The 21,718-nt window shown below is 46.5% G+C and overlaps 1 protein-coding gene across 2 annotated transcripts in view; it reads left to right on the top strand.

The window, feature by feature from the left end:
* PANK4 (pantothenate kinase 4 (inactive)) overlaps nt 1-21,718 on the top strand; it is a 483,727-nt gene that overhangs the window by 229,198 nt on the left and 232,811 nt on the right. For both annotated transcript variants that reach the window (XM_078642473.1, XM_078642474.1), the window contains exons 4-8: nt 6,458-6,641; nt 7,824-7,916; nt 8,732-8,885; nt 10,518-10,699; nt 17,594-17,675. In XM_078642473.1, the coding sequence (XP_078498599.1) occupies nt 6,458-6,641; nt 7,824-7,916; nt 8,732-8,885; nt 10,518-10,699; nt 17,594-17,675 (695 nt within the window). The remainder of the gene's footprint in view (nt 1-6,457; nt 6,642-7,823; nt 7,917-8,731; nt 8,886-10,517; nt 10,700-17,593; nt 17,676-21,718) is intronic.

Below are 21,718 nucleotides of genomic sequence, written 5' to 3'. Positions count from 1 at the left end.
GTGGAGCAGTGTGCCCTGCTGCCCCATGTCTCAGCCAGCCACACAAGAAGCATGGCTTTAGAGAAGCCAGGTAATAGTGCCTTGTTTGAATGCCACCTCTTTTGTAAAGGTCTCTGCTGGGGGGAGATTAAGGAACTACCGTGTGATAAGTTTATTATCATGTATTAAACATTTCTATTGCCAGTCACTGCTGCTTGTGATGATAGAAATTCTGAGAAGGGAAAAGGCCATTTTGGATGCTTTAGAACGGGCCAAGATAAAAAATCTGATTGCATCACAGAGTAGATGTACAGTTTTTCGGTTAAGTAGACCTCCTGCTTTCATGCTCTCCTAAGCAGCATATCTACCTCGGGAATCTTCAGATCCGTTTCGTTAAAGGAATCCTAGCTCATTTGAGGCCATGTGTACAACTCTGTTTCTAGTGGATCCAGTCTGTGCCTTGTGATGCTCAAGTTGGTGTGTCCCTAGGCAATTAAGTAGAGCTAATAAAATGACCCTAGAACACGTAGCTACAGAAATATCTCTCATAAATGTGGCTGTTGGAGAAGCGCTGTCACAGGAAGCTGTTTTTCACGTTAAGGTGTTGGAGGGTAGAGCAGGTCGCGGACTGCGTTGCTGGCCCATTGCTGAGTCGGAGGTATGCGCTCACTAAGCAAGGCACATTCAGGATTTAGAAAAAGAAATCAATGTGCAAGGAATGGTCAACATTCTCACCGTCACCTGCAGTCGTCCTTTAGAATGTGCTTCCCGCCCCTCTGTGAGATCTGAGCCCTATTGCCTTTGCCTGTCTCTAAATTTCTGCAATATATCATCGACTTCAAAGACTTGTATGTTGACTTTTATTGCAGAGCTGCATGCACTGAGCCCCAGCAGACTCTACTGAATAGGGAAGTAAAACGCACGTAGATCAGCAACAGCCTGGCCTCGGTAAATTGGCACGAGGGTAAATTGTTAATATTATTTTATTTTTACAAAAGACATGCCTAAAAAACTTTAAAAAAGCATTTGGTGTGGGGGCAGGGATTTCAGTGGGGAAGTAGCAGCGGAGGGTCAACGGTGCAAAACGCACGCACTCTCACGGAGTGCCTAACGTAAATGAAACAAGATGGCATGCACAATTTGGAGTGAAAGCATGTTTTTAACAAGCATTACACAGCACCCCACATCCTAATGCTGATTGTGGCATGCACACTTTGGCTTTAAACATCTGAAGTTAAAGCACGAGTGCCAGGATTGCTTCAAAAGTAAGGAAAACTAAAATGTGCCTTTTTTTCTCTCTTTACTTTTAAAGTAATCCCGGCACTCGTGCTTTAGCTTCAGATCTTGCAAGCTAAAGCACTGCTACCGTAATTGAAACCAAAAGTAAACAAAGAGGGGGAAAAAGTGGATGGCAGACGTTTTTTCCTTTTATTTATTTACTTTTGGGGCACCCGCGCGGGTGCCCTATTGTAACAAAGTAAGTAAACCTGGCATTAAAATAAAACACGTAATCAGTTCGCCCATTTCTAAGATGCTATCACAAGAAGGAGAAGCGGTGGTTTAGCTGTTAGAGCTGCGGACGTGAGACCTGGGAGGCCAGTGTTCGTGCCTCGGCATGGCTTACCATTTGTTAAGTATATGCAAATTACGATCACAAATAAACACATGGCCCGGGAGAAAAGAAAGTCACACACACTTACCAACAATGTCTGAGAAGCATTGTTACCATGCGCCCCCAAACATATTCAATAAACAAATCTTAAAGTGTCATGACAAAAAGACGGCCGCAAACATTTCAAGTCTGCCAATGTAATGAGCTTTCCTGGAGGAACTGCAACGGACAATAACATTTGCCTTTTAGAAACAATGGGATTATGTATAAAAAGAGGACATACTAAAACAATTATTTGAACCACACATCAACTTCATGGTGGACGGTGGAAAACCCGACCGAGTAATCTATTAACTCATTCCTTTGGCCGGTGTACGTAACACCAAAAACACACGTAAAGCGGCATGTCCCAAACAGATATACTCATTATTCCAAGGCATTTTAAAACCTACATCAATAAGTAGAGACGACTAGTAACGTTACTCACACTAGGGTCGTGCCCCAAGAGGGCGCATGTTAAGACGTCTTGGTACATAACCGTATAATATGGAAGTGCAAATAGAATAACTACGGACACAATCGTCCCATTCTATTAATAGTATTTGATCTGCACTGTGAGTGTAGTATACAAATGATAGCAGAACGAGCAAAACAGACTTCAGTGGGCAGGAAGAGCCGGCTACACGGCGTTTAACAGACACAGGCTGGAGATTAGCACAATGCATTTGAAAAATAGTACAACTCAGGAAGGGCTGGATGTCTTTTTTTGTGCAGTGATACCAAACGGAGAGGACACGCTACAGACAGCACACTAAATGACTGTTTCATGGAGACAAAACGCAACAATAATAATGTGATTTAATCCTCCGTTAAACTGAAAGGTCAGTGCTGCGAGGAAAACAACAACAAGCAATGTCCTGAGCAAATGGTGGGGGCCTGAAGCAGTGGAGTGGGAGAGGTGAGGGGGGAGTCACAGGGAGATTAAGGCGACAGGGGCACTGCCTGGCGGCCGTGAAGTGAAGATAACGAGATAGACGAAAGGAGGGTCCGGCTGGGAGCTGGGAAAGAGGCTAAAAGGGCTGAAAGGGAGGGGAGAATGCACGTAGCACATTCCAATGAAGTCTGGTGGGGGGCGGGGGTGGGGAGCAGGCATATGGTGTTTCAGTGAGCAGCCTTTGATGTGCGAGCGAGTGGGAGGGAACAGCAGGGGGCGGAGAAGCAGATTGGCTTCAAGGCAGGAGGCAGGCAGAAGGCTCGGGCAAGCTTGTGCACGAGAGCACATGCACTCGTGAAAAACCTCTTTTTTGGGCCCATGGTGAAACTCTTGGTTTCACTGCTATAGACTCGTCCTATTCCATTCCTGCGGAATGGAAATAGGCCGAGACCTAAAAATGTCAAGGTAGGGAGCAAGGTTTGAATAGAACGAGGATGATTGCAGGCAGCAATGCTACCGAATTCCTGTAAAGAAACTCTGATTTTCAAGGAGTTCAAAGATGTTGGGTTCATAGGATGAGTAGAGTAGCTGGTCAAATATAATTTCAGCAAAATCCTGGGCCACATTTGCTACTTCAGTGTCCTTTACCATTATGCACTCTCCTACGACATCTTATGAAATAACGTCACACAGCCTCTGACCCAATGACTGGCATTTGCAGATTTTTACTAAACCCTCTCAAATAATAGAGGATTACTATTCTACACTACCTCTCAAATTCATTAGATGGACCAAAGGCAGAATTGATGTAAAACATTCAGCTGTCATACTGGTCAAAACAGTGACGTTAAAAAACAGTCATGTGGGATTTCAGTATTAGTATGGTTGGGATATAGCAATACTAACCCATGAATGATGCCCCTGGTTTCTAGGAGACTTAAATTGGTCCCAGGAATGCTTAGTCAGCTTTTTCTGTCACTTTCCTAGAGCAGGGTGCTGACCACACTATAGCCTCACCTGTGCAGGCAACTGCTTCCCCACATTAAGGCGTTTAGTCACTATGGTTTGTTTATATGGGTTTTCTTTATTGAAAATAAAGTACTGTTAAATAAAGTCAGTAAACCACAAAGAATAGTGTTGTGGGCAGCCAGGCCAAAGTTTATGATTAATGGCTGATGCTTTGGGTTCTTCAAGGGAAATCCTCGGCTTATGGAAGAAATGCAAGACCCAGTGTAGACTCCCAGTGGAATTTCAACCCGCTTCCTGGACTAGTGGAAATCAGACTATTTTTCATTACCACCAGCACATAATCAAAGTATGGTCTAAGGTTAGTAATTGAGTGAGAGAAATGGGTCCGTAAATGCGCCTGATGCACCTCCCCTCTCCCCCGCCACACACCGACTTGGAGGCTATTTCTCAATTCTCTTTATGGCACTGGACCCAGAGACTGTAAGTGGGCATGAACATCACATGTATTAATAAAACATTCAGGCTAAGGCCACGTAAGGTTCTATTGATCCCTATTTCTCTATCCAGCAGTGTAGATTTAGAAAAGTGTTGTCCATCGTCAGGGGTTTTGCTTCCAACTGGAAAACGAGATCCTAGCAATCCGTAGCTTGTGTCCTACAGCCACAACTGGATGGAGGATCCAATCCGACTTCAAAATAATACAAGTAGATGACCTTATCTCTCTTCCATGGGATATGTTCTTTTTTCAATAACCATGCCTTCAACTGAAGGGTAGGTTTCCCCGCCTGCATAAAGTTGTTGTCAGGCGGGGGCAAGAATTAGGTCCAAGAATCAAAATAAGTGTCCCCGATTAGTGCACTAGAAAGCTAATAAAGCAGACTGTGTTGGCAAATTGGCACACTGTATACATGTTTTGCATGGTATGGAAAACTGCATGAATTTGAAGTTGCTGCAGGCAATATTTGTTTTAATATCATGGACACCAGCAGTAAAACGCCACACACAATGAATGGCCTGTCCGGCCAGACCACCGGGCACTGCCCAATTGCTCTATAAGCCAGTCCGACCCTGCAAAGTTAATGGTTTTTTCTATTGAGTTATACAAGCAATACGATAAACCATCACAGTACTTTACTGCCTGTTTGCTTGGGGCTCCGTGTGCGTCAACGGTTGCTATGTACTCTTGCTCGGTTTGGACTTCAAGTACGTCTAGCTTTTGTTTATTGAATTTGCAATCAAGCACACAAAGGCACATGAAAGCAATAATCCGCAAGGTTGCATCATTTTAAACATTTTTATCCATTCAAGATCTTATTATGTTTCGTTTAATTTCTTTTTTTGCCAAATCTTGGACCGAATTGGACGTTTTACCCATTTGTTCTTCATCACCCTTTGCAGCACGTACTTTGTCTTCTGATGCTCTTTGGTGCTTTGCAGTGCGGTTACGATATGAAGGGCTATATAAATTCAACTATAATGCATTACGGAAAAAAAAACACATGAAAATAACTCTGTTGCAAATTTTATGAGCAGTTCTAAAAGTGTCTCACGAGCGGCATGAGATGCCTAGCCCATACGATAGTCCTCACTGCAAATAAAGGGGCCGAAACTAGTTTTAGCGTCCATGCGCTTGATGAACCGCCAGATCGTGGCCAGTGTCCACATCATGTATTTTTAACACATGTACACTGAATTCACGTGCTCCACCACTAAAAGAAAGGAACGGGTGGGGTTCTACGTCTATCGAGGTCACATGTGAAGTTAGGCGATTATTTGATGAAGTATAACATGTGATGGGCAGAAGGCAAGCTTTGGACGGTACCATGCTTTGTATGCAGAAGCTCTTCTGTTGTACGTTGCTTTGTTTAGGGCTTTAAGTGTGATGAAAGTGTGTGGGGATGGGGTCTAAAAAGTGCGTGACCTAAGATGCGTCACTAGGAATCTTTTTCAGGGGTCGTAACCTGTACAATTGAGGGGATGGCTTAAAACATCCAAGATGAATTCCTGTGCTTCCCATAGTACCACTCAGGCAGTATTTAGTTACCTCTCCGTGTGCGTTCATCAAAGACGTGTCACATAATAACTGTCATGCAACTAAAACAAACCAAACATATTGGCTTTGCCAATGCTTGTTATTACTATTAGACAAATGAGTAACAATGAGGATTTTGTTGAGAGATTCTAGATGTAAAACAAAATTCCATTTTGAAAGTAGGAGCTGTGTTTGGAGTGTCTCGAGCATTCCCTTTCTTCTACTCACACTATATACATACATACACATATATATAGATATGCAAAAAAGAAGCAGAGAACTCTGGGTAGTTCTCAAGTTTAGGTGGAAAGCAGCTCCTGTATACAGCACTCTCAACACCAGCGACAGATCTGCTCACCTCAAATGTCTGCTTTTCTATCAGTCTTTAAGCCTAGGATTAGTACAGTGCCATCCACGCCGAGATAGAAAGGGACAAAGTCTTTTGACATTTCTACAGACAAGTCTTTAAGCACAGGACTAGCACAGTGCTGTTCATGCCGAGCTGTAAAATGACAAAAGCCATTTACCACTCGAGGCACAGTATTATAGCTTTGAATTGGTAAAATACCAACCAAGCCAACCTGAAATGAGTGAAAGCGACCCCTGACACGGTGTTTCGCTCTACTTAGAGCTCTTCAGAGAGGTATAGCTTTGTCCAGACACCAGGGAGCACCCAGTAGAAGTCAAAACACTGCCAAAGTTCTAATATGGCAGTCTGCCCTTCTGTGCACACCGCCATAGCTGTGCCACCATGAGTTTGACGGTTCCTGGACCGCCAAAATCATAATCAGGCTCTTAGTTGTAAAGGATGTTTCCCCAATTCACTTGTGACCTTTCTAAACTTCTAGTCTGGTGCTGCATTGTTTTGATAATCTGTTGAAGGCAGTAACGAGTCTCTAATAGGACATGCGTCTGTCTCTTTCACTTTCAGAGTCGATAAAGAAGATGAAATGACGTGTCTCATCAAAGGCTGTAACTTCGTATTGAAAAACATTCCCCATGAGGCGTTCATCTACCTCAAGCACAGCGATCCTGAATTCCGCTTCCAGACCACGCATCCTAATATCTTCCCTTACCTACTAGTCAATATTGGGTCCGGGGTGTCCATAGTGAAGGTACATCTTTAGGCGTGGATCTAGATTTATTTGGTATTAAATATTTATTTTTGAATGCCTGTGATATGCTCCCACTGTGACCTTTCTGTAGAATCATTTGTGATGTAAAGTAACATCAATCGGCGACTGTTACCCTCAACTTAGAGTGACCTCTGGTCAAATTTAACTTTATCTGAACGACTCAATTAGCACGCTGTCTGATCTATTTTCTTGTAATGTCAGCAATTAAAACAAGCATTTGCAATGCCATAGGTCTTGCATTTACAAGAGTTTGAGCTATTGGCATTGTAAATGACAATGCCTTTTATTTATGTGTTTTTAAAAGGGATAAATAAAAGGCATTGTCATTTACAATGCCAGTATTTAAACTCTCGCAAATGCGAGCTCTATTGCATTGCAAATGCACCCTTGTTATAAAAACAAAAAAATTGTTAGGCGAGAGCGTGATCTTCCTGCGACAGCAGGCAGGACAAAGCTATTTGCGAAAATAGTGCTCAGAGGCTGTAATTAAAGCCTGCCGAGTAACAACAGTCGTAACGGGGGTGGTGCCATGGGAGGTTACAAAATGAGACACTACGGTACTAAGGAGGGAATGCGAAGCCTCTTGACCAATGAACAGCCACAGTTTACAGTGGACAATGACGTCAAGCCAATGAAAAAAATTGGCGGAGCGTAGGCAGAGGTTCAAGACCCTACCTGAATACAGCTTGCGTCGCAGAGCAGTGCATGCACTGCCCAGGCTCGACCTAAAAAAACATGAACTCTTTGAATTTTAGAAATCCACCTCTATCATTTCCTCTACCGAAAGTAAAGCGGCTGTGGCAAAGTCCAGTTGCATATGCACTTATTACATAAAATGGACCACAAAAATGTTCCTGTTCAGATCAGACCCAGCAGTCATCCCACAGCAGCACTATGAACCATCCTCAAACACTATTTTGAACAGACCAGTCTTCACCCCCCCAAACGCAGTGACAAGAGACTATCATCTATTTGGCCAGTGAAAAATCCCAGAACCATGCAAAAATCCTGCCCAGATCCCCACAGTACCACAAAGCTATATAAATGCCAGAATCATTCTAAAAAAATTCTAGAAACATAACCCAATGAAGCTGTGTCAAGAGTAAATATGACTCAAACATACTAATTCTATTTTTATAATTTGCATTTATTTCTCGTTAGGTTGAAACAGAGGACCAATTTGAACGAATTGGAGGAAGCTCCATTGGGGGAGGCACTTTCTGGGGCCTCGGTGCTTTGCTAACGCAAACAAAGGTACGCCTTAAATGTAGAAGAATCCTTCTAAATGTCATTGAACTATTCCTTATGAACAGAAGAATGCATTTATAGGAGTTGTGCTTAATGTTGACATGTACGCTTGTTAATGGAATATGCCCATACTGTTGGTTTGCATCGTGTATATGATAATGATCTGTGCTCTTTTCCTGGTGGGTATCATACCATTGGTGTGCACTTTTATGGTTGTGGTGTATTCATGCGAACATATTCGTGCTTTGTGTGATATGAGGCGCTGTGTGCATGACTGTGTTCATATAATTTAAAAAGTGAACTGGAGGTGCCTTTCCTAACTTTGACAGTCATTGAGCAGTCACCCGAGTGACGAAACAAGTATTGGCTCGGGTGAAGTACTCATAAAAAGACTGAAGTCTGGTATTAAAAAGAACGGCTATATTAACGGACCTTTTTGTACTGTTCCTTTTTAACTTCTCCTTTAATATTGCATTTTTGGCACGCAAGCATTTGTATGTAAATGTGGAAAGATGGAACAATAGATCGTCAACATGGCGATGGCCTGCTGAGCGGAAGAAATTATCAGTTTACTAGAAAGTCTGAAGTAAAACTGGAAAATAACAAAATGAAGTGTTTGTGTAGAGAAGCAGCTATGGAAACGCCCCAGATATTGAAGGGTTTGATTGGTTTAAACGTGTCTGCTCCTTACCAGCATCCTTCCCATGACAGAGGATATGAACACCTGTTTCAAATGCCGGTTCTGCTTAAAACAAGTTGCGTTGCCCAGACTCTTAAGCTACAGCTTTTAATGACTTTTCGTCGCTGTTCTTTTCCTCCAGAGGTTCGACGAATTGCTGCAGCTGGCCTCGAAAGGGCAGCACACCAACGTGGACATGCTAGTTAAGGATATCTACGGCGGGGCTGACCACGTGCTGGGATTAACGGGAGACCTCATCGCCAGCAGCTTTGGGAAATCTTCCACAGCCGATAAAGGTACCTGCACAGAACAGATTAACCCAGTTCTTTCCACTGGCTTAGCTTCGAAGTCAGGCACATTAGCTCCACGGTTCATAATATCGCATTCAGCACTGCTTATCGATTTGTCCAATTTTCTAGTGAATTAAAGGGGTGCCATTTTTTTTGGTCGTGCTGTGAAGATGTGACGCAGAGTCTGTGGTTGAAGAAAGCTAATGGCAGTGTTCAGTGCCTGTGTCTCTGTAATCGCCAACTTTGCAAGTGATCGTAACTGAATGCGAGTTTATATACTGCCTCTTTGGACGATTGTTGACCACAATAGGCTGATAGAAAGTGTTTGCTCTGATCCAGTCCTACCTATTATAAGACAGCTTTGGTAAATAGGAGTATGCCCTCTGGTTGATGGCAGAGTGCGTCGGCAACTTGTGTAATTGGTTCAGTTTTCATTACATTCATCACAGAAGTGAAACTCTCAGACAGGCCTGAATTTTGTATGTTCTTGGAGAGAAAGCATGTTCTAATCCCAAGAAGCCTCTGCTTCGTGGAAGCTAAACAGAAAACGCACTATTGACATTATACCATAATTAGAAAAGCAGAGGAAAAAACTGCTTTTTGTGATGAAATTTGAAATACACCACAAGGGTCCTCAGTTAGGGTCAAGAAGAAACCAAATCTAGTAAATGATTTCATTTTTCCAGTTATTACTCATAATTTAATGTACTCCTGTTGGGTATGGATGGTGTTCGTAGGCACATTCTTTGGTTATAATTAGGGCTCCTGTTTTTATGGTGTTTAATTTTTTGGACATTTCCGTCTCTATCCATATTTATTTTTTGTCAACTTTATCTGTATTTATCCATTTTTATTATGGGTTTAGTAAAAAAAAAAGCTGAAACTGGTATATTTCCGCATTTATTTAACCAATAAATATGCAGTCACGCTTGAATGCCTGCCAGGTTTCAGTGATATGAACACCTGCAGAAGATAAATCAATACACTCATTTGAAAATATGCACATTTCAGTATCAGCCTTGTGCATACCTACTGTTTTTTAACCCCCTTACATATCAATCCACACGGTTATTGGCCTGGCAGTCATGGCAAAGTGTTTTTAGAATGACTCAAAAAGCCCCCAATTTCCGTTTTTATCCACATTTAAAAATAAATACAGACAAGAAATTAAATGGTTTTCGGTCTGTATTTATCTGTAAAAATCAGTAAAAACGGAAAACAGGGGGCCTTAGTTATAATTAATGTCATTGTGCAGCCCTCCATTACTGTTCAGCTATTTTCAATGATCTTGACTAAGAAGCTGTAGTGACACCTGTATTTCTCTGTCCCGTTCACATAACCATTATTTTCAAACCATATGGAAGGTACACAAAACTGCCAACTGGCACTAAAAAGGTGTTTCTCAGAGGTCGTTTTATGAACCATTGAAAGTTTATTATACGAAGACTGCCCCCTACAGGTTAGACTCATTGTTGTTGCAGCGACCCCTAAACACCCAGAGCTATTTAAGTAGTATTTAACAAGATACTTGGGTCGTGTGCCCTACCAGAAGAAAGTAAAACACTTGGTCTTTTGTCTTATTCCAGGGTATGCTGCGTTGTCAAGAGAGATTGTTGTTTTTGTTCACGTTCTGTTTAGAGTTCTCCAAAGAAGACATGGCGAAAAGCTTACTGCACATGATCAGCAACGACATCGGTCAGCTAGCTTGTCTCTACGCCAAACAGCACAAGCTGAAACAGGTTTACTTCGGGGGCTTCTTCATCCGAGGACACCCGGTCACCATGCACACCATCACCTACAGCATTAACTTCTTTTCCAAGGTAATAACTGCTAGTGCGAGCTGCCTACAGTAAATGCAGCTTGAGAAGTTCCCCTTGAAGTAGTCATCCAATTTTTGCGAAAGGTTTTTCAAAGACCCTTTATTGACTTGGGTACTTTAATTTTGAAATAACATGTTGTGAAAGACCACGTTCCTTTTAGCCAGCAGCCACGTTGATTACTCGCTACCAATTGTAGAATTGTGCCATAGGACTCATGCTATGCCCTACTAATGATCCCATAGGTAGGGTGAAACTGATCTGGGGTTGCGTGGTCACTTATGAAGGTGGCCTTGCCTAGTAGTTCTGGACAAACTGTTCCCATGAGGAGCTGGGTCGGTACTGATTTGCATAAGGCAGCCCAGAGTGGCATGGTTCGCGAAAATGGTACTGTAATGCGGCCCTGAGCGACTAGCCAGCGGCCTCGGATTAATTCAAGCATTCCATCCGTCTCCTCGTTGTTGTAACTAATGATACAATGGCCTGTAGACATGTTGTAGCTAAAATATGTGGTGCTAGGAGACAGTCATTTTATTTTACATTTTTGGAAAGGTTGGTATCTTCGAAATGCCAGGTAGAGAGCCAGACACGTGTTATGCTTGGGTAAGTCTAACTGCAAGACTCGCACAAATGTATTCCTAGGTAAATCATATGGAAAAGCTTCTTGGCTGTTAAGGATCCTTTTCTACTTTCCACTGTTTATCAACCGCATTCCAGGAGCCACAGCTCATTGTTGTCCACCCACCACCTGGGAGCCCTTCACCTTGAGGAACAGTTGCTATCTATTGCAGGGAACCTAGCTTGTCATTTAGGATGATGTAGGTGTTTATAAAACATTTGACACTTCTAAGCTGTAATTCGCATTTAAGGCATTGTGCCAGGTAAAATGTCCCAAAGGAGCCCTTTATTCCTGCCTCAAGTTGGATATGCTATGTGAGAGGAAGTAACAAGCTGACTGTGGAAGCAACCTTAAGGATCTAGAATTGTCAATCTTGTCTCAAGCTGTGCTTAATTTGAGCCAGTTGTTTTCCATGCTCAGCACCATCACTTAATTGTCAACATTTATGACAATCAGCCACCTGGTGGCGCTGTTTGTATAATTTTAAAATAAGCACAACAGTTTTTTATTAATTCAATATCCAAAGGAAGGTTAGGCAATTCAATAATAGATGTGAAAGAATCCACAGGTGATCATAGGTTTTGACTAGTACTGACTGGAAGGGGGAGTTGGGGTGGGAGGTTAGGGGAGTTACTGTTTGATTTTGTTCTACAAGTTATATTGGCAAGAGACTATGTAGGGAATTACGGGGCCCGTAAACAGTAAATAAAACAAATTACATGAACTGTGTGGATCGATGGAAATAATCAAACATGAACAAACAAGAGTGTTAACAACTGAATAGAAGTTTTTTTTGTGCTCTAAGTTTGTTATTCCATGACACACTGCTGTAATTGTTAAAGTGTTAAATGCCAATAAACAGAATACAAAATAATTACAAAAAATCCATTGAAAATGACTAGTACCTGCCACCGAAGTTATTCTTATGACTTTGGGTGGCCTGGAATAGCCTAATTTGTCACACTTGTAGTAGTTTGATGGTTATTATTTGTGTTGGTACTGTCACTGGCAGCGCTGGAAGGGGCAATGGGTGGTGAAAGCTGCAGTGACCTCCTGACGAGGGCTCACGCAAATTAGGCACTTGTGCAAACATTGGCTTTTAAAAAAAGTATACATCTTCATACTTATATGGAAAAGCCTAAAAACCATGATTTATTGTGCTCAGTCATCCCTGAAAGCTGGAAACACGCCGAACTCAGCGCTCTACTCAAGAAACCAACAGCGGACCCCACCGACCTCAAGAATTACCGCCCCATCTCGCTTCTCCCGTTTCCAGCCAAAGTCATCGAGAAGACCGTCAACAAGCAGATGGCCGCCTTCCTCGAGACGAATGGGTCCCTCGACCCCTCACAGTCCGGCTTCCGAGCCAATCACAGCACCGAGACCGCCCTCATCGCCGCCACCGATGACATCCGAGCCCTGATGGACAACGGAGAAACAGCGGCCCTCATCCTCCTAGACCTCTCCGCGGCATTCGACACTGTCTGCCACCGCACCCTAGTACAGCGCCTCAGCAACGTCGGAATCCAGGACAAGGCGCTGGAATGGATCATCTCCTTCCTCGACGGAAGAACACAGAGAGTCCGCCTACCACCGTACAAGTCAGAGGCCTCCGAAGTCATCTGCGGCGTCCCCCAAGGATCATCCCTGAGCCCCACCCTCTTCAACGTCTACATGAGCCCCCTCGCGGCCATCGTACGCAAACACCACCTCAGCATAATCTCCTACGCCGACGACACCCAGCTGATCCTCTCCCTGACCAACGACCCCGCCGCCGCCAGAGCCAACCTGCACGAAGGGATGAAAGAGGTAGCCGAGTGGATGACGACCAGCCGCCTGAAACTGAACTCGGACAAGACGGAGGTCCTCATCCTGGGCTCCTCACCCTCCGCCTGGGACGACTCCTGGTGGCCTCCCGCCCTGGGCACCGCACCCAAACCGACAGACCATGCACGAAACCTGGGCTTCATCCTGGACTCCTCCCTCTCCATGACCAGGCAAGTCAACAGCGTCTCCTCGGCGTGCTTCAACATCCTACGCATGCTACGGAAGATCTTCTGGTGGATCCCCACAGAGACCAGGAAGACCGTCACCCAGGCCCTCGTCACCAGCCGACTGGACTACGGCAACGCCCTCTACGCCGGGACCACCGCCAAGCTCCAGAAGAGACTCCAGCGGATCCAAAACGCCTCAGCCAGACTCATCCTCGACATCCCACGATCCAGCCACATCTCCGGACATCTGAGAGACCTTCACTGGCTCCCCGTCAACAAGAGAATCACCTTCCGCCTCCTCACCCACGCACACAAAGCCCTACACGACCATGGCCCGAGCTACCTCAACAGCCGAGTCAACTTCTACGCTCCCAAACGCCACCTCCGATCAGCCAACCACGCCCTCGCCGCCGTCCCCCGCATCCGAAGAGCGACTACAGGAGGAAGGTCCTTCTCCTACCTGGCCGCCAAGACCTGGAACTCCCTCCCGTCCGACCTGCGCCTGACCCAAGACCACCTCTCCTTCAGGAAGAAGCTGAAGACCTGGCTGTTCGGGCAGTAGCGGCACCCCCCCCCCCCCCAGCGCCTTGAGACCCTACGGGTATGTAGCGCGCTTTATAAGTGTCACTGATTGATTTTAAGACTATTTGCAGTATCTTTGGGCTTCTGCCTGGGGTTATTGGCAATTCACATACATTTTGAAGATTTTACTTTAGAAAGAAAAATCCACCCTAGAACTAAAACATGTTTGAAAGTTCTGCTGGTTGCTTACATAGACTGTTGCAATTTTCTATATTTAGTACTGCTGTTGTATTTCTAAAAGAAATATTAGCTTTTCCTGAATTATGCCGCTCGATTGGCTTCATGACGACCTACATTTAGTCCTGCTAAGTCTCTTACATCCTCATTTCCGGCTCCCTGTCACTGCCTGTATCAAGTTTAAAAGTCTTCCCCTGGCGCACACATTGGTTTAAGCTATGCACCTTCTGTCTTGTAATGGCATCTCAAGTTTTATCATCCCTTTCGATGTTGATGCTCATCAGCATGATTGGTATTGTTTTTCACCATGAAGCACCTCTTTTGGTCTACCCCATGGGAATCCTTCGGTGGGTTGCATTCAGCACTAGCGCTTTCTGCTATCGTCTGAGCTTATTCTGCCTCTGCCTGGCCGATTTCTTGAGGTGTTCCAGCATCTCCTGCATCGCATGCAGCCTACCTCCGCCTGGTTCCTTGAGAGTTCATCTGGACATTTGTTGATAAAGTTCATATCCTTTGATGGTATGTAATTCTGGAAAGCAGACCATGTCTATGGCAAGTTGATCTAGTTCTGCGTTTTTCCTCATATGAAGAGTGCTTCACAAAAATGAAGAAAAGAAGCACATGAAAATATATACATTCCTTAACTAAAATGTTCCAAAGTAAACTTGTCCCAACAGAAAATAAAAATGAAACAAAAATTGTACACCGTGCTTTCTTCCAAAGGAAACATGGTGATCAGCTTTGGGTCAGTCCTGTCCACTCTGCTGTAGTCGAGCCAAACTCTCAAAGGAAGAAGGCAATCCTAGAGCTACTTATTAATGTATGCTTAGTAGTATTCCAGCACAGATGTAGGGATACCTGCGTACACAGTGTGCAGACTAATACTGATGGTAAGTAAGGTATATTTTAGTAATTAATTGCAAATGTGACAATCTTTTTCAAACCTACCTAACCTCTTACTGGGGTTTTATGTGTCTGGAAAAATGTTATTGAACACACTATCGACCTTCATACATGACATCCAAATGTTACGCACATAGGCCATATCACCTACAGTTAGGTAATATGGTATATACCTGTAACTCTGATATGGTATTTACGTGTAACTCAGTTGCTTACAGATCATACAATATAAATGCATGTATTACTAGAACTAATAGTTCTAGTAATTGATTACCGAAAGTGTCGGTGTTCTTTCTGTACTCCGCCCCCCTCCCCCCGTTGCTCGAAGCAATGCAATTCTATGAAGCTGTCTGAAAAACTTAACCATGAAAATTTGACTATTGGATATATGATGGTGTGAAAACGGTGAAGTTTGGTTAGTTAAAAGTCATTTTAATATTTAAAGAAGGCAACACATTATTAAACTGAGCTTCAAGATGAGTCTGGTCTTGCATTAACTCCTGCTATGAAAAGTCTAGCAGGCCTTAGGCTGCTGCGTATTGGCCGATTGGATGAGGGGTGACGATATTAACACTACACTTGGCGAAATCTGCAGAGCAATTATGTGGAAGGTTATCCAGTCAATCAGTGTTGCTGTCTGGATTCTTGACTTTAAGACTGACAGCAGGAAATCCATAAACCATTCTATTTTGGATAAGAAATGTATCAACATGTAACCCCTGTTCTGCATTGTTGACAATTTTTTTCTGATTTTACTTGCCACCGACCATTGTCGCTGAGACTGCGCGTACTACTATTATTGTTGTGTCCTCTTTTGTATTATGATCTATGTTCATTATATCATCTGATGTCTAAGTACATTTAAGTTGCATTAGGTGACGTGGTTAATCATAGCTGAAGATCAGAGATGCATTGCTTAAAATAAGTCTAAATGGACATGTAGCTGCTTGTGAAATCTTATACTCTGGCAAAGTGTAATAAAATCCACACTATCTACAGTTGTGTGGTCTAGATCTACCCATCCATTTAAAATAGTTGTATAGGATTATGGATCAATTAACCTAATAATAATAAGCTCAGTACAGCATGGGGTTCAGTTTGCAAGGGAATTGCTAAAGCTTCAGTGCAGTTTGTATCTTTTTCCTGTGTAAAAGTGGCTACTAATGCCAGAGATCTTACAATATGGTCTACGGTAACGCAACTGTATACGCATCAAAGTACACACCGCATTTAGCAATTCCTGAAACAGGGTTTTTTTCTAGTAGAGTGGACCTTGCTGGGACATCCCCGCTTATACATTTGATTAACTTGTTGGTACAGCTCAACTTTTTGAGGTCGTATACTTCAATCTTCCCATTTAAAAATCTGAGGGGGAACATCTTCGAGTTTTCTGGTCTTCAAAGCCACACAGCATTCCTCTGGTCTTGACCAGGCCCAGTCCATCTCACTATTCGATGTTAGCAATGGGCCAACTGGCAGATTTCCAACAGGTCTCGCACTATACCTCCACAATTTATCACACTGAAACTCAACTTTATTGTCTGGTGTGAAATACAGCCAGCTGTCATTTTTTCTATGCCCTCTCTGTCAGTTAGAATTTTTTTTATTCCCAGCAGCTGTTCAGGATTTTCAGCATGCACTACTCCTGAACCACTCACCAAGCTTTCTCTGTTCTGCCATATGTCTCCAACGCAACCATTTTCTTCCTCACCTCCGGGCATGAGCAGCACTTCTGCAGAAATCTGGAACAAGCAGTGCTGCTATGAGAACCTCCGTTGGTCTTTACTGCACCTTTGGAGGCTGAGGGAACACCCAAATTGCGACATACATTTTGGGAACTCCAATTGAGACGTTTTTGGGAGTAACTGCAATCACCAACAAGTTTTGTCGCTCAACATGCAGGGTCTGGATGGGCAGATGAGTATGCCTCAGCATTCTGGATAAATACATATATTTGGCAAGCTCTACATAGAAAAGGTCGCCACCTGCTTGAACCGCCATATCATCTTCTTGTCTTAATTTAGTGTTCTCTTAGTGGCTCTACCTAGATCCTGCTCGGTGGCGCATGTGCTTCCCAAGCTTCACTGGTTGCCCATCAAAAAGCGCATTCAATTCAATGTATTGTGCATTTCTTATAAAATCCTGATGCACCAAGCCCCTGATGGGCTATCTTGCCTACTGATGCCCTATGTGCCCAAGTGCGCATTGAGATCCGCCGATCATGCGCTTGTCTGTGTCCCTCGAGTTTGGAGAGCTAGGGCAGGAGGCCGTTCGTTCGGCCTTCTAGCGGCTAAACTTTGGAACTCCCTCCCAGTGCACATTAGAGGCATTTCTAATCTCTCGATGTTTCGAAAAACCATAAAAACCTAGCTGTTCCCATTATCTGATGTTTAGTTGCTAGGTGGTCTCTGCTTTTGTCTCTGGTTTCTGGTTGAGCTGGGTCGCCTCGTTGCTGAGGCAGCCATGCACACTACAAATCCCCTAATAAATAAATAAATAAATAAATTATTTTGTGTTAATTGCGCTGTGCATTGGATTGTGGTGATTTCAGTTTTCTTATCTAACTGTAATATTTCTGACAGTCTTACAGCTGCACTCAAACATGTATTTCTGTTAATGCAGGGAGAGGTGCAGGCCCTGTTCCTCAGACATGAAGGATACCTGGGAGCCATTGGTGCCTTCCTAAAGGGAGCGGAGCAGGACAGTAAGTGAAACTTCAACCTGTGCTTTACAATTCTTAATGTGGCAGTGTTTGCTTCAAAAAGCATGTTCATTAGTATGAGCCAGCATCTAACAGGAAAGTCTTCTCAGCTCATACGTTTACTGAGGATACACTTTCATGAAGATTGGAGGGCCAGGGGCCCAACATCAGGTGTTTATAAGTAAGTGTTTTGGGCCAAAAAATAATCCTGTAGAAGAAAAGAGTTCGAGTTATTTTAGGATTATTTTCACGAGCCAAAATACGATGGAAGTGAAACGAGGTGCAATTACTAGAATAGTTTGTTTGAGCCTCAGAACAGTAAAAGTGCAATCTGAAAGACACGTTAGTGATGGATTCCTTACCTTAGAATATCCCCAGGCGTCAGACTGGATCCGGAATTTTTTTGCGTAGCAGTACCCTTGCGCGTCGGTAGGCGTCGTCTGCGGCTCCGCGTCCTCGTCGTGGGCGCCGTGATGATGTCGTCGGAGTACTTAGACGCCGCCTCCACGTGCTGACGTCAGTTCTTCTTTTTTCCGCGCCAGCAGCGCAGATCCGGAAAAAGTGGTACCTTAGTCTCTTTTGACTAAAACTTTTTACGATCCTTTTTGATCTTTTCTTCGAGTCTTCGACTCCGAACGGTGCCGTTAGGGATGCCAGGTTTTAAACCTTGTGAGGATTGCGACCGACTAATGTCGGTCACGGACCCTCACCGTCGGTGTCTCGGCGTCGATCATGACGACAAGACCTGCTCCGACTGCCGGGCCCTGACCTCGAAAGCTAGGCGGGAGCGGTCCCGCAAGCGACTCGAGCTCCGGCAGTCGGCCCCGCGCCGTTAGAGGTCCCGGTCCGGACGGAGGTCGAGGGACCGGTCGCGGGAGCGGAGCCACCATAGCTCCGGGAGTCGACATCACTCCTCAGGGTCGAAGTAGTCAGGTAAGCACAAACAGTCGAAGAGACAAGCAGTCGAAGAGACGTCATCGCTCTTCCGACTCCCCCGACGCTGGTACGACGCGGCCGGGGGTTCGGGTGACACCGCCCATGCGGCTCCGTCGGAGTCTAGGGCGTCGCGTCCGGCCCCACACACTCCGGTCCCTGGGTCCCGCGCGACGCCGGAGGAGATCGAGCAGTTCCTCGTGGCCATGAGGTCCCTCACCCCTCCGACGGGCTCCGCGGTGCCTTCGGGCCCAGCGGACCCGTCTGGGGACCCTAGCGGGTCGGGGGCTTCGGCGCCTTCGGGCCCGGCACCGCAGGGCCCCACTGGATACGCTTCTGGATCCGGGTCGTCGCCGATTGACTTAACGACCTCACCGGCGCCGGTCCCTCAGGTGTCACCTCCGAGGACACCCCTGAGTACCAGGAGATGGGTGATGAGGAGAATTGGGAGGGGTCCGAGGACCCTCTGACACGGGAGTGCCAGTCCCAGGAGGACTGGACAGGTGAACTTGGGGAGGTCAGTGGTCTGGACACTTTGCCAGACACTGGTTTTTTCTCACCTCCTACCGTGGCTACGGAGGAGGGGGCAACCTACAGTGTGGTACTGACGCGGCGGCCAAGGCCTTGGGCCTTTAACTCCCCGTTGCGACCGTGAGGACTAACCTCCTCACTGAGGTCCTTAAACCGCAGTCAAGCTCGACTGAGCCTCTGCTGCCGTTTAATGAGACCTTGACTGACGTTCTTTTGGGCACTTGGTCCAGGCCCGCTACAGGTTCGCCTGTAGATAGGAACGTGGCCAGAAGCCACCGCCCAGTCCCGGGCGACCCTTGTTTGCTGTCCACCCACCCCACCCCTGAGAGCCTGGTGATCCAGGCCTCCAATTCCCAGACCGCATTCCCGTCGGCTCCGCCTGACAGGGAATCCAAGAGGTATGAGCAATACGGCAAGAAGGTGTTCTCCTCCCCGAGTCTGGGACTGCGGTCTTCCAACACCGCATGCCTCTTGGGCCGTTACACCCACTCTCTGTGGGATACGGTCGCGGATGTGCTGCCAGAATGCCCGTTGGAGGTACGAGCTAAACTCGGCCAAGCCCTTGTGGAAGGCCGAGATGCGGCACGTTATTCTATCCGGTGTGGGCTGGATACCACCGACTCACTGGGCAGAGCGATGGCAACGACGGTGGTGATTCGTCGCCACGCCTGGTTGAGGTCCGCCAACTTCTCGGCTGATGTCCAGAACACACTCATGGACATGCCATTTGATGGCCGTCGCCTTTTTGGCGACAAGGCAGGCCATACGCTTGAGCGCTTTAAGGACTCCAGGGCTATGGCCAAGTACTTGGGCCTCTCGGCCCGCGCCAGCAATCGGGTGCCTTTTGCTCCTTTCGTGGCCAAGGAAGGGGTGTACCCACACGTGCTGCCAGCCACGCACCGCAGAGTAATACCCAACGCGGTGGCGGCCGTGGAAACTGCCGTGGCGGCGGTCGGGGACAACGGCGAGGACAGTCCACACCTTCCCCCGCAGCATCTGCCTCAAAACCCTCCTAGTCCGTGCTTTCAGGCCCATGTGTCGCCAGTGGGGGGCAGGGTTCGCCATCACCACCTCCACTGGCGCACTGTCACGTCGGACAGGTGGGTGCTGCAAATCGTCCAAAGGGGCTACTCCCTCCCCTTCGAGGCGACTCCTCCAGCTATGCCACCGCAGAACCACCGTGTATCGGGGGATCATTTGCGACTTCTGCAGGAGGAAGTTACGGCCCTCTTGGCCAAGGGGGCCATCGAGCGAGTTCCTGGGCCAGAAGTAGGGTGTGGTTGCTACTCCCACTACTTTCTGGTACCCAAGAAGGGCAAAGGGGGCCTACGCCTTATCTTGGACCTACGGAACGTCAACGGCTTCCTCCGGAAGGAGAAGTTCAAAATGCTGACACTGGCTCAGGTCTTAGCTGCCCTGGACCCCGGAGACTGGATGGTAGCGTTGGACGTGCAGGACGCTTATTTCCACATCCCCGTCCTGCCGGCCCACCGGCGCTTCCTGCGGTTCACGGTTGGCCACGAGCACTTTCAGTTTACCGTGCTCCCCTTCGGCCTTACCAGCGCCCCACGGGTGTTCACAAAGGTGATGGCGGTGGTCGCAGCTCATCTGCGCAGGTTAGGGGTTTCAGTCTTCCCCCTACCTCGACGACTGGTTGTTGAAGGCTGACTCGCCCAGACAGTCGTCAGCCACCTCCAGACAACGGCAGACCTCCTGCATCAGCTGGGGTTCTCCATCAATGTGCCGAAGTCACACCTGTGCCCCTCTCAGAAGCTCCTCTTCATCGGAGCGGTTCTCGACTCGGCGCAGTTTCGGGTTTATCCACCCGAACAGCGGGTTCGGGATATTCAAGCTCTGATTCCACTCTTTCAGCCTTTATCAGGTTGACGCTGCGGCTTCTGGGGCTGATGGCCTCCTGCATCCTTCTGGTGTATCACGCCCGGTGGCGGATGCGGGCTCTGCAGTGGGACCTGAAGTTTCAGTGGGCCCAGCATCAGGGAAATTCTCCGACCATGTCCTGATCTCGGAGGGCACTGTGAGACAGCTGCAGTGGTGGCTCACGGACCGCGATTGGGTCAGCGGCAGATCCCTCTCCCTTCCCCAACCGGAGCACGTAGTTGTGACGGACGCGTCCCTCCAGGGCTGAGGAGGCCACATGGGAGAGGCGGAGATCAAAGGCATCTGGTCTCCGGCGGAGTCCCGGCTCCATATCAACCTTTTGGAGCTGCCGGCAATTCGTCTAGCACTGAAGGCATTCCTCCCCTCTGTTCGGGGGAGTGTAGTGCAGGTGTTCACGGACAACACCACCGCCATGTGGTACTGCAACAAACAGGGCGGGGTGGGGTCGTGGACCCTTTGCCAGGAGGCTCTGCGACTCTGGCAGTGGCTGGAACATCAGGGCGTGACCCTGGTGGTTCAACACCTGGCAGGTTCGCTGAACGCCAGGGCGGACGAGCTCAGCCGTCGGTGCATGATGGATCACGAATGGCGTCTGAACTCGGATGTGGCGCAAGGCCTCTTTCAGCAGTGGGGAGAGCCTTGGTTAGATCTATTCACCACAGAAGAGAACGCGCAGTGTCATC

This window comes from Lissotriton helveticus, chromosome 5_1 (assembly GCF_964261635.1).
Source record: "Lissotriton helveticus chromosome 5_1, aLisHel1.1, whole genome shotgun sequence".
Taxonomy (NCBI): Eukaryota; Metazoa; Chordata; class Amphibia; order Caudata; family Salamandridae; genus Lissotriton; species Lissotriton helveticus.
This window is presented reverse-complemented; position numbering and strand designations above follow the sequence as displayed.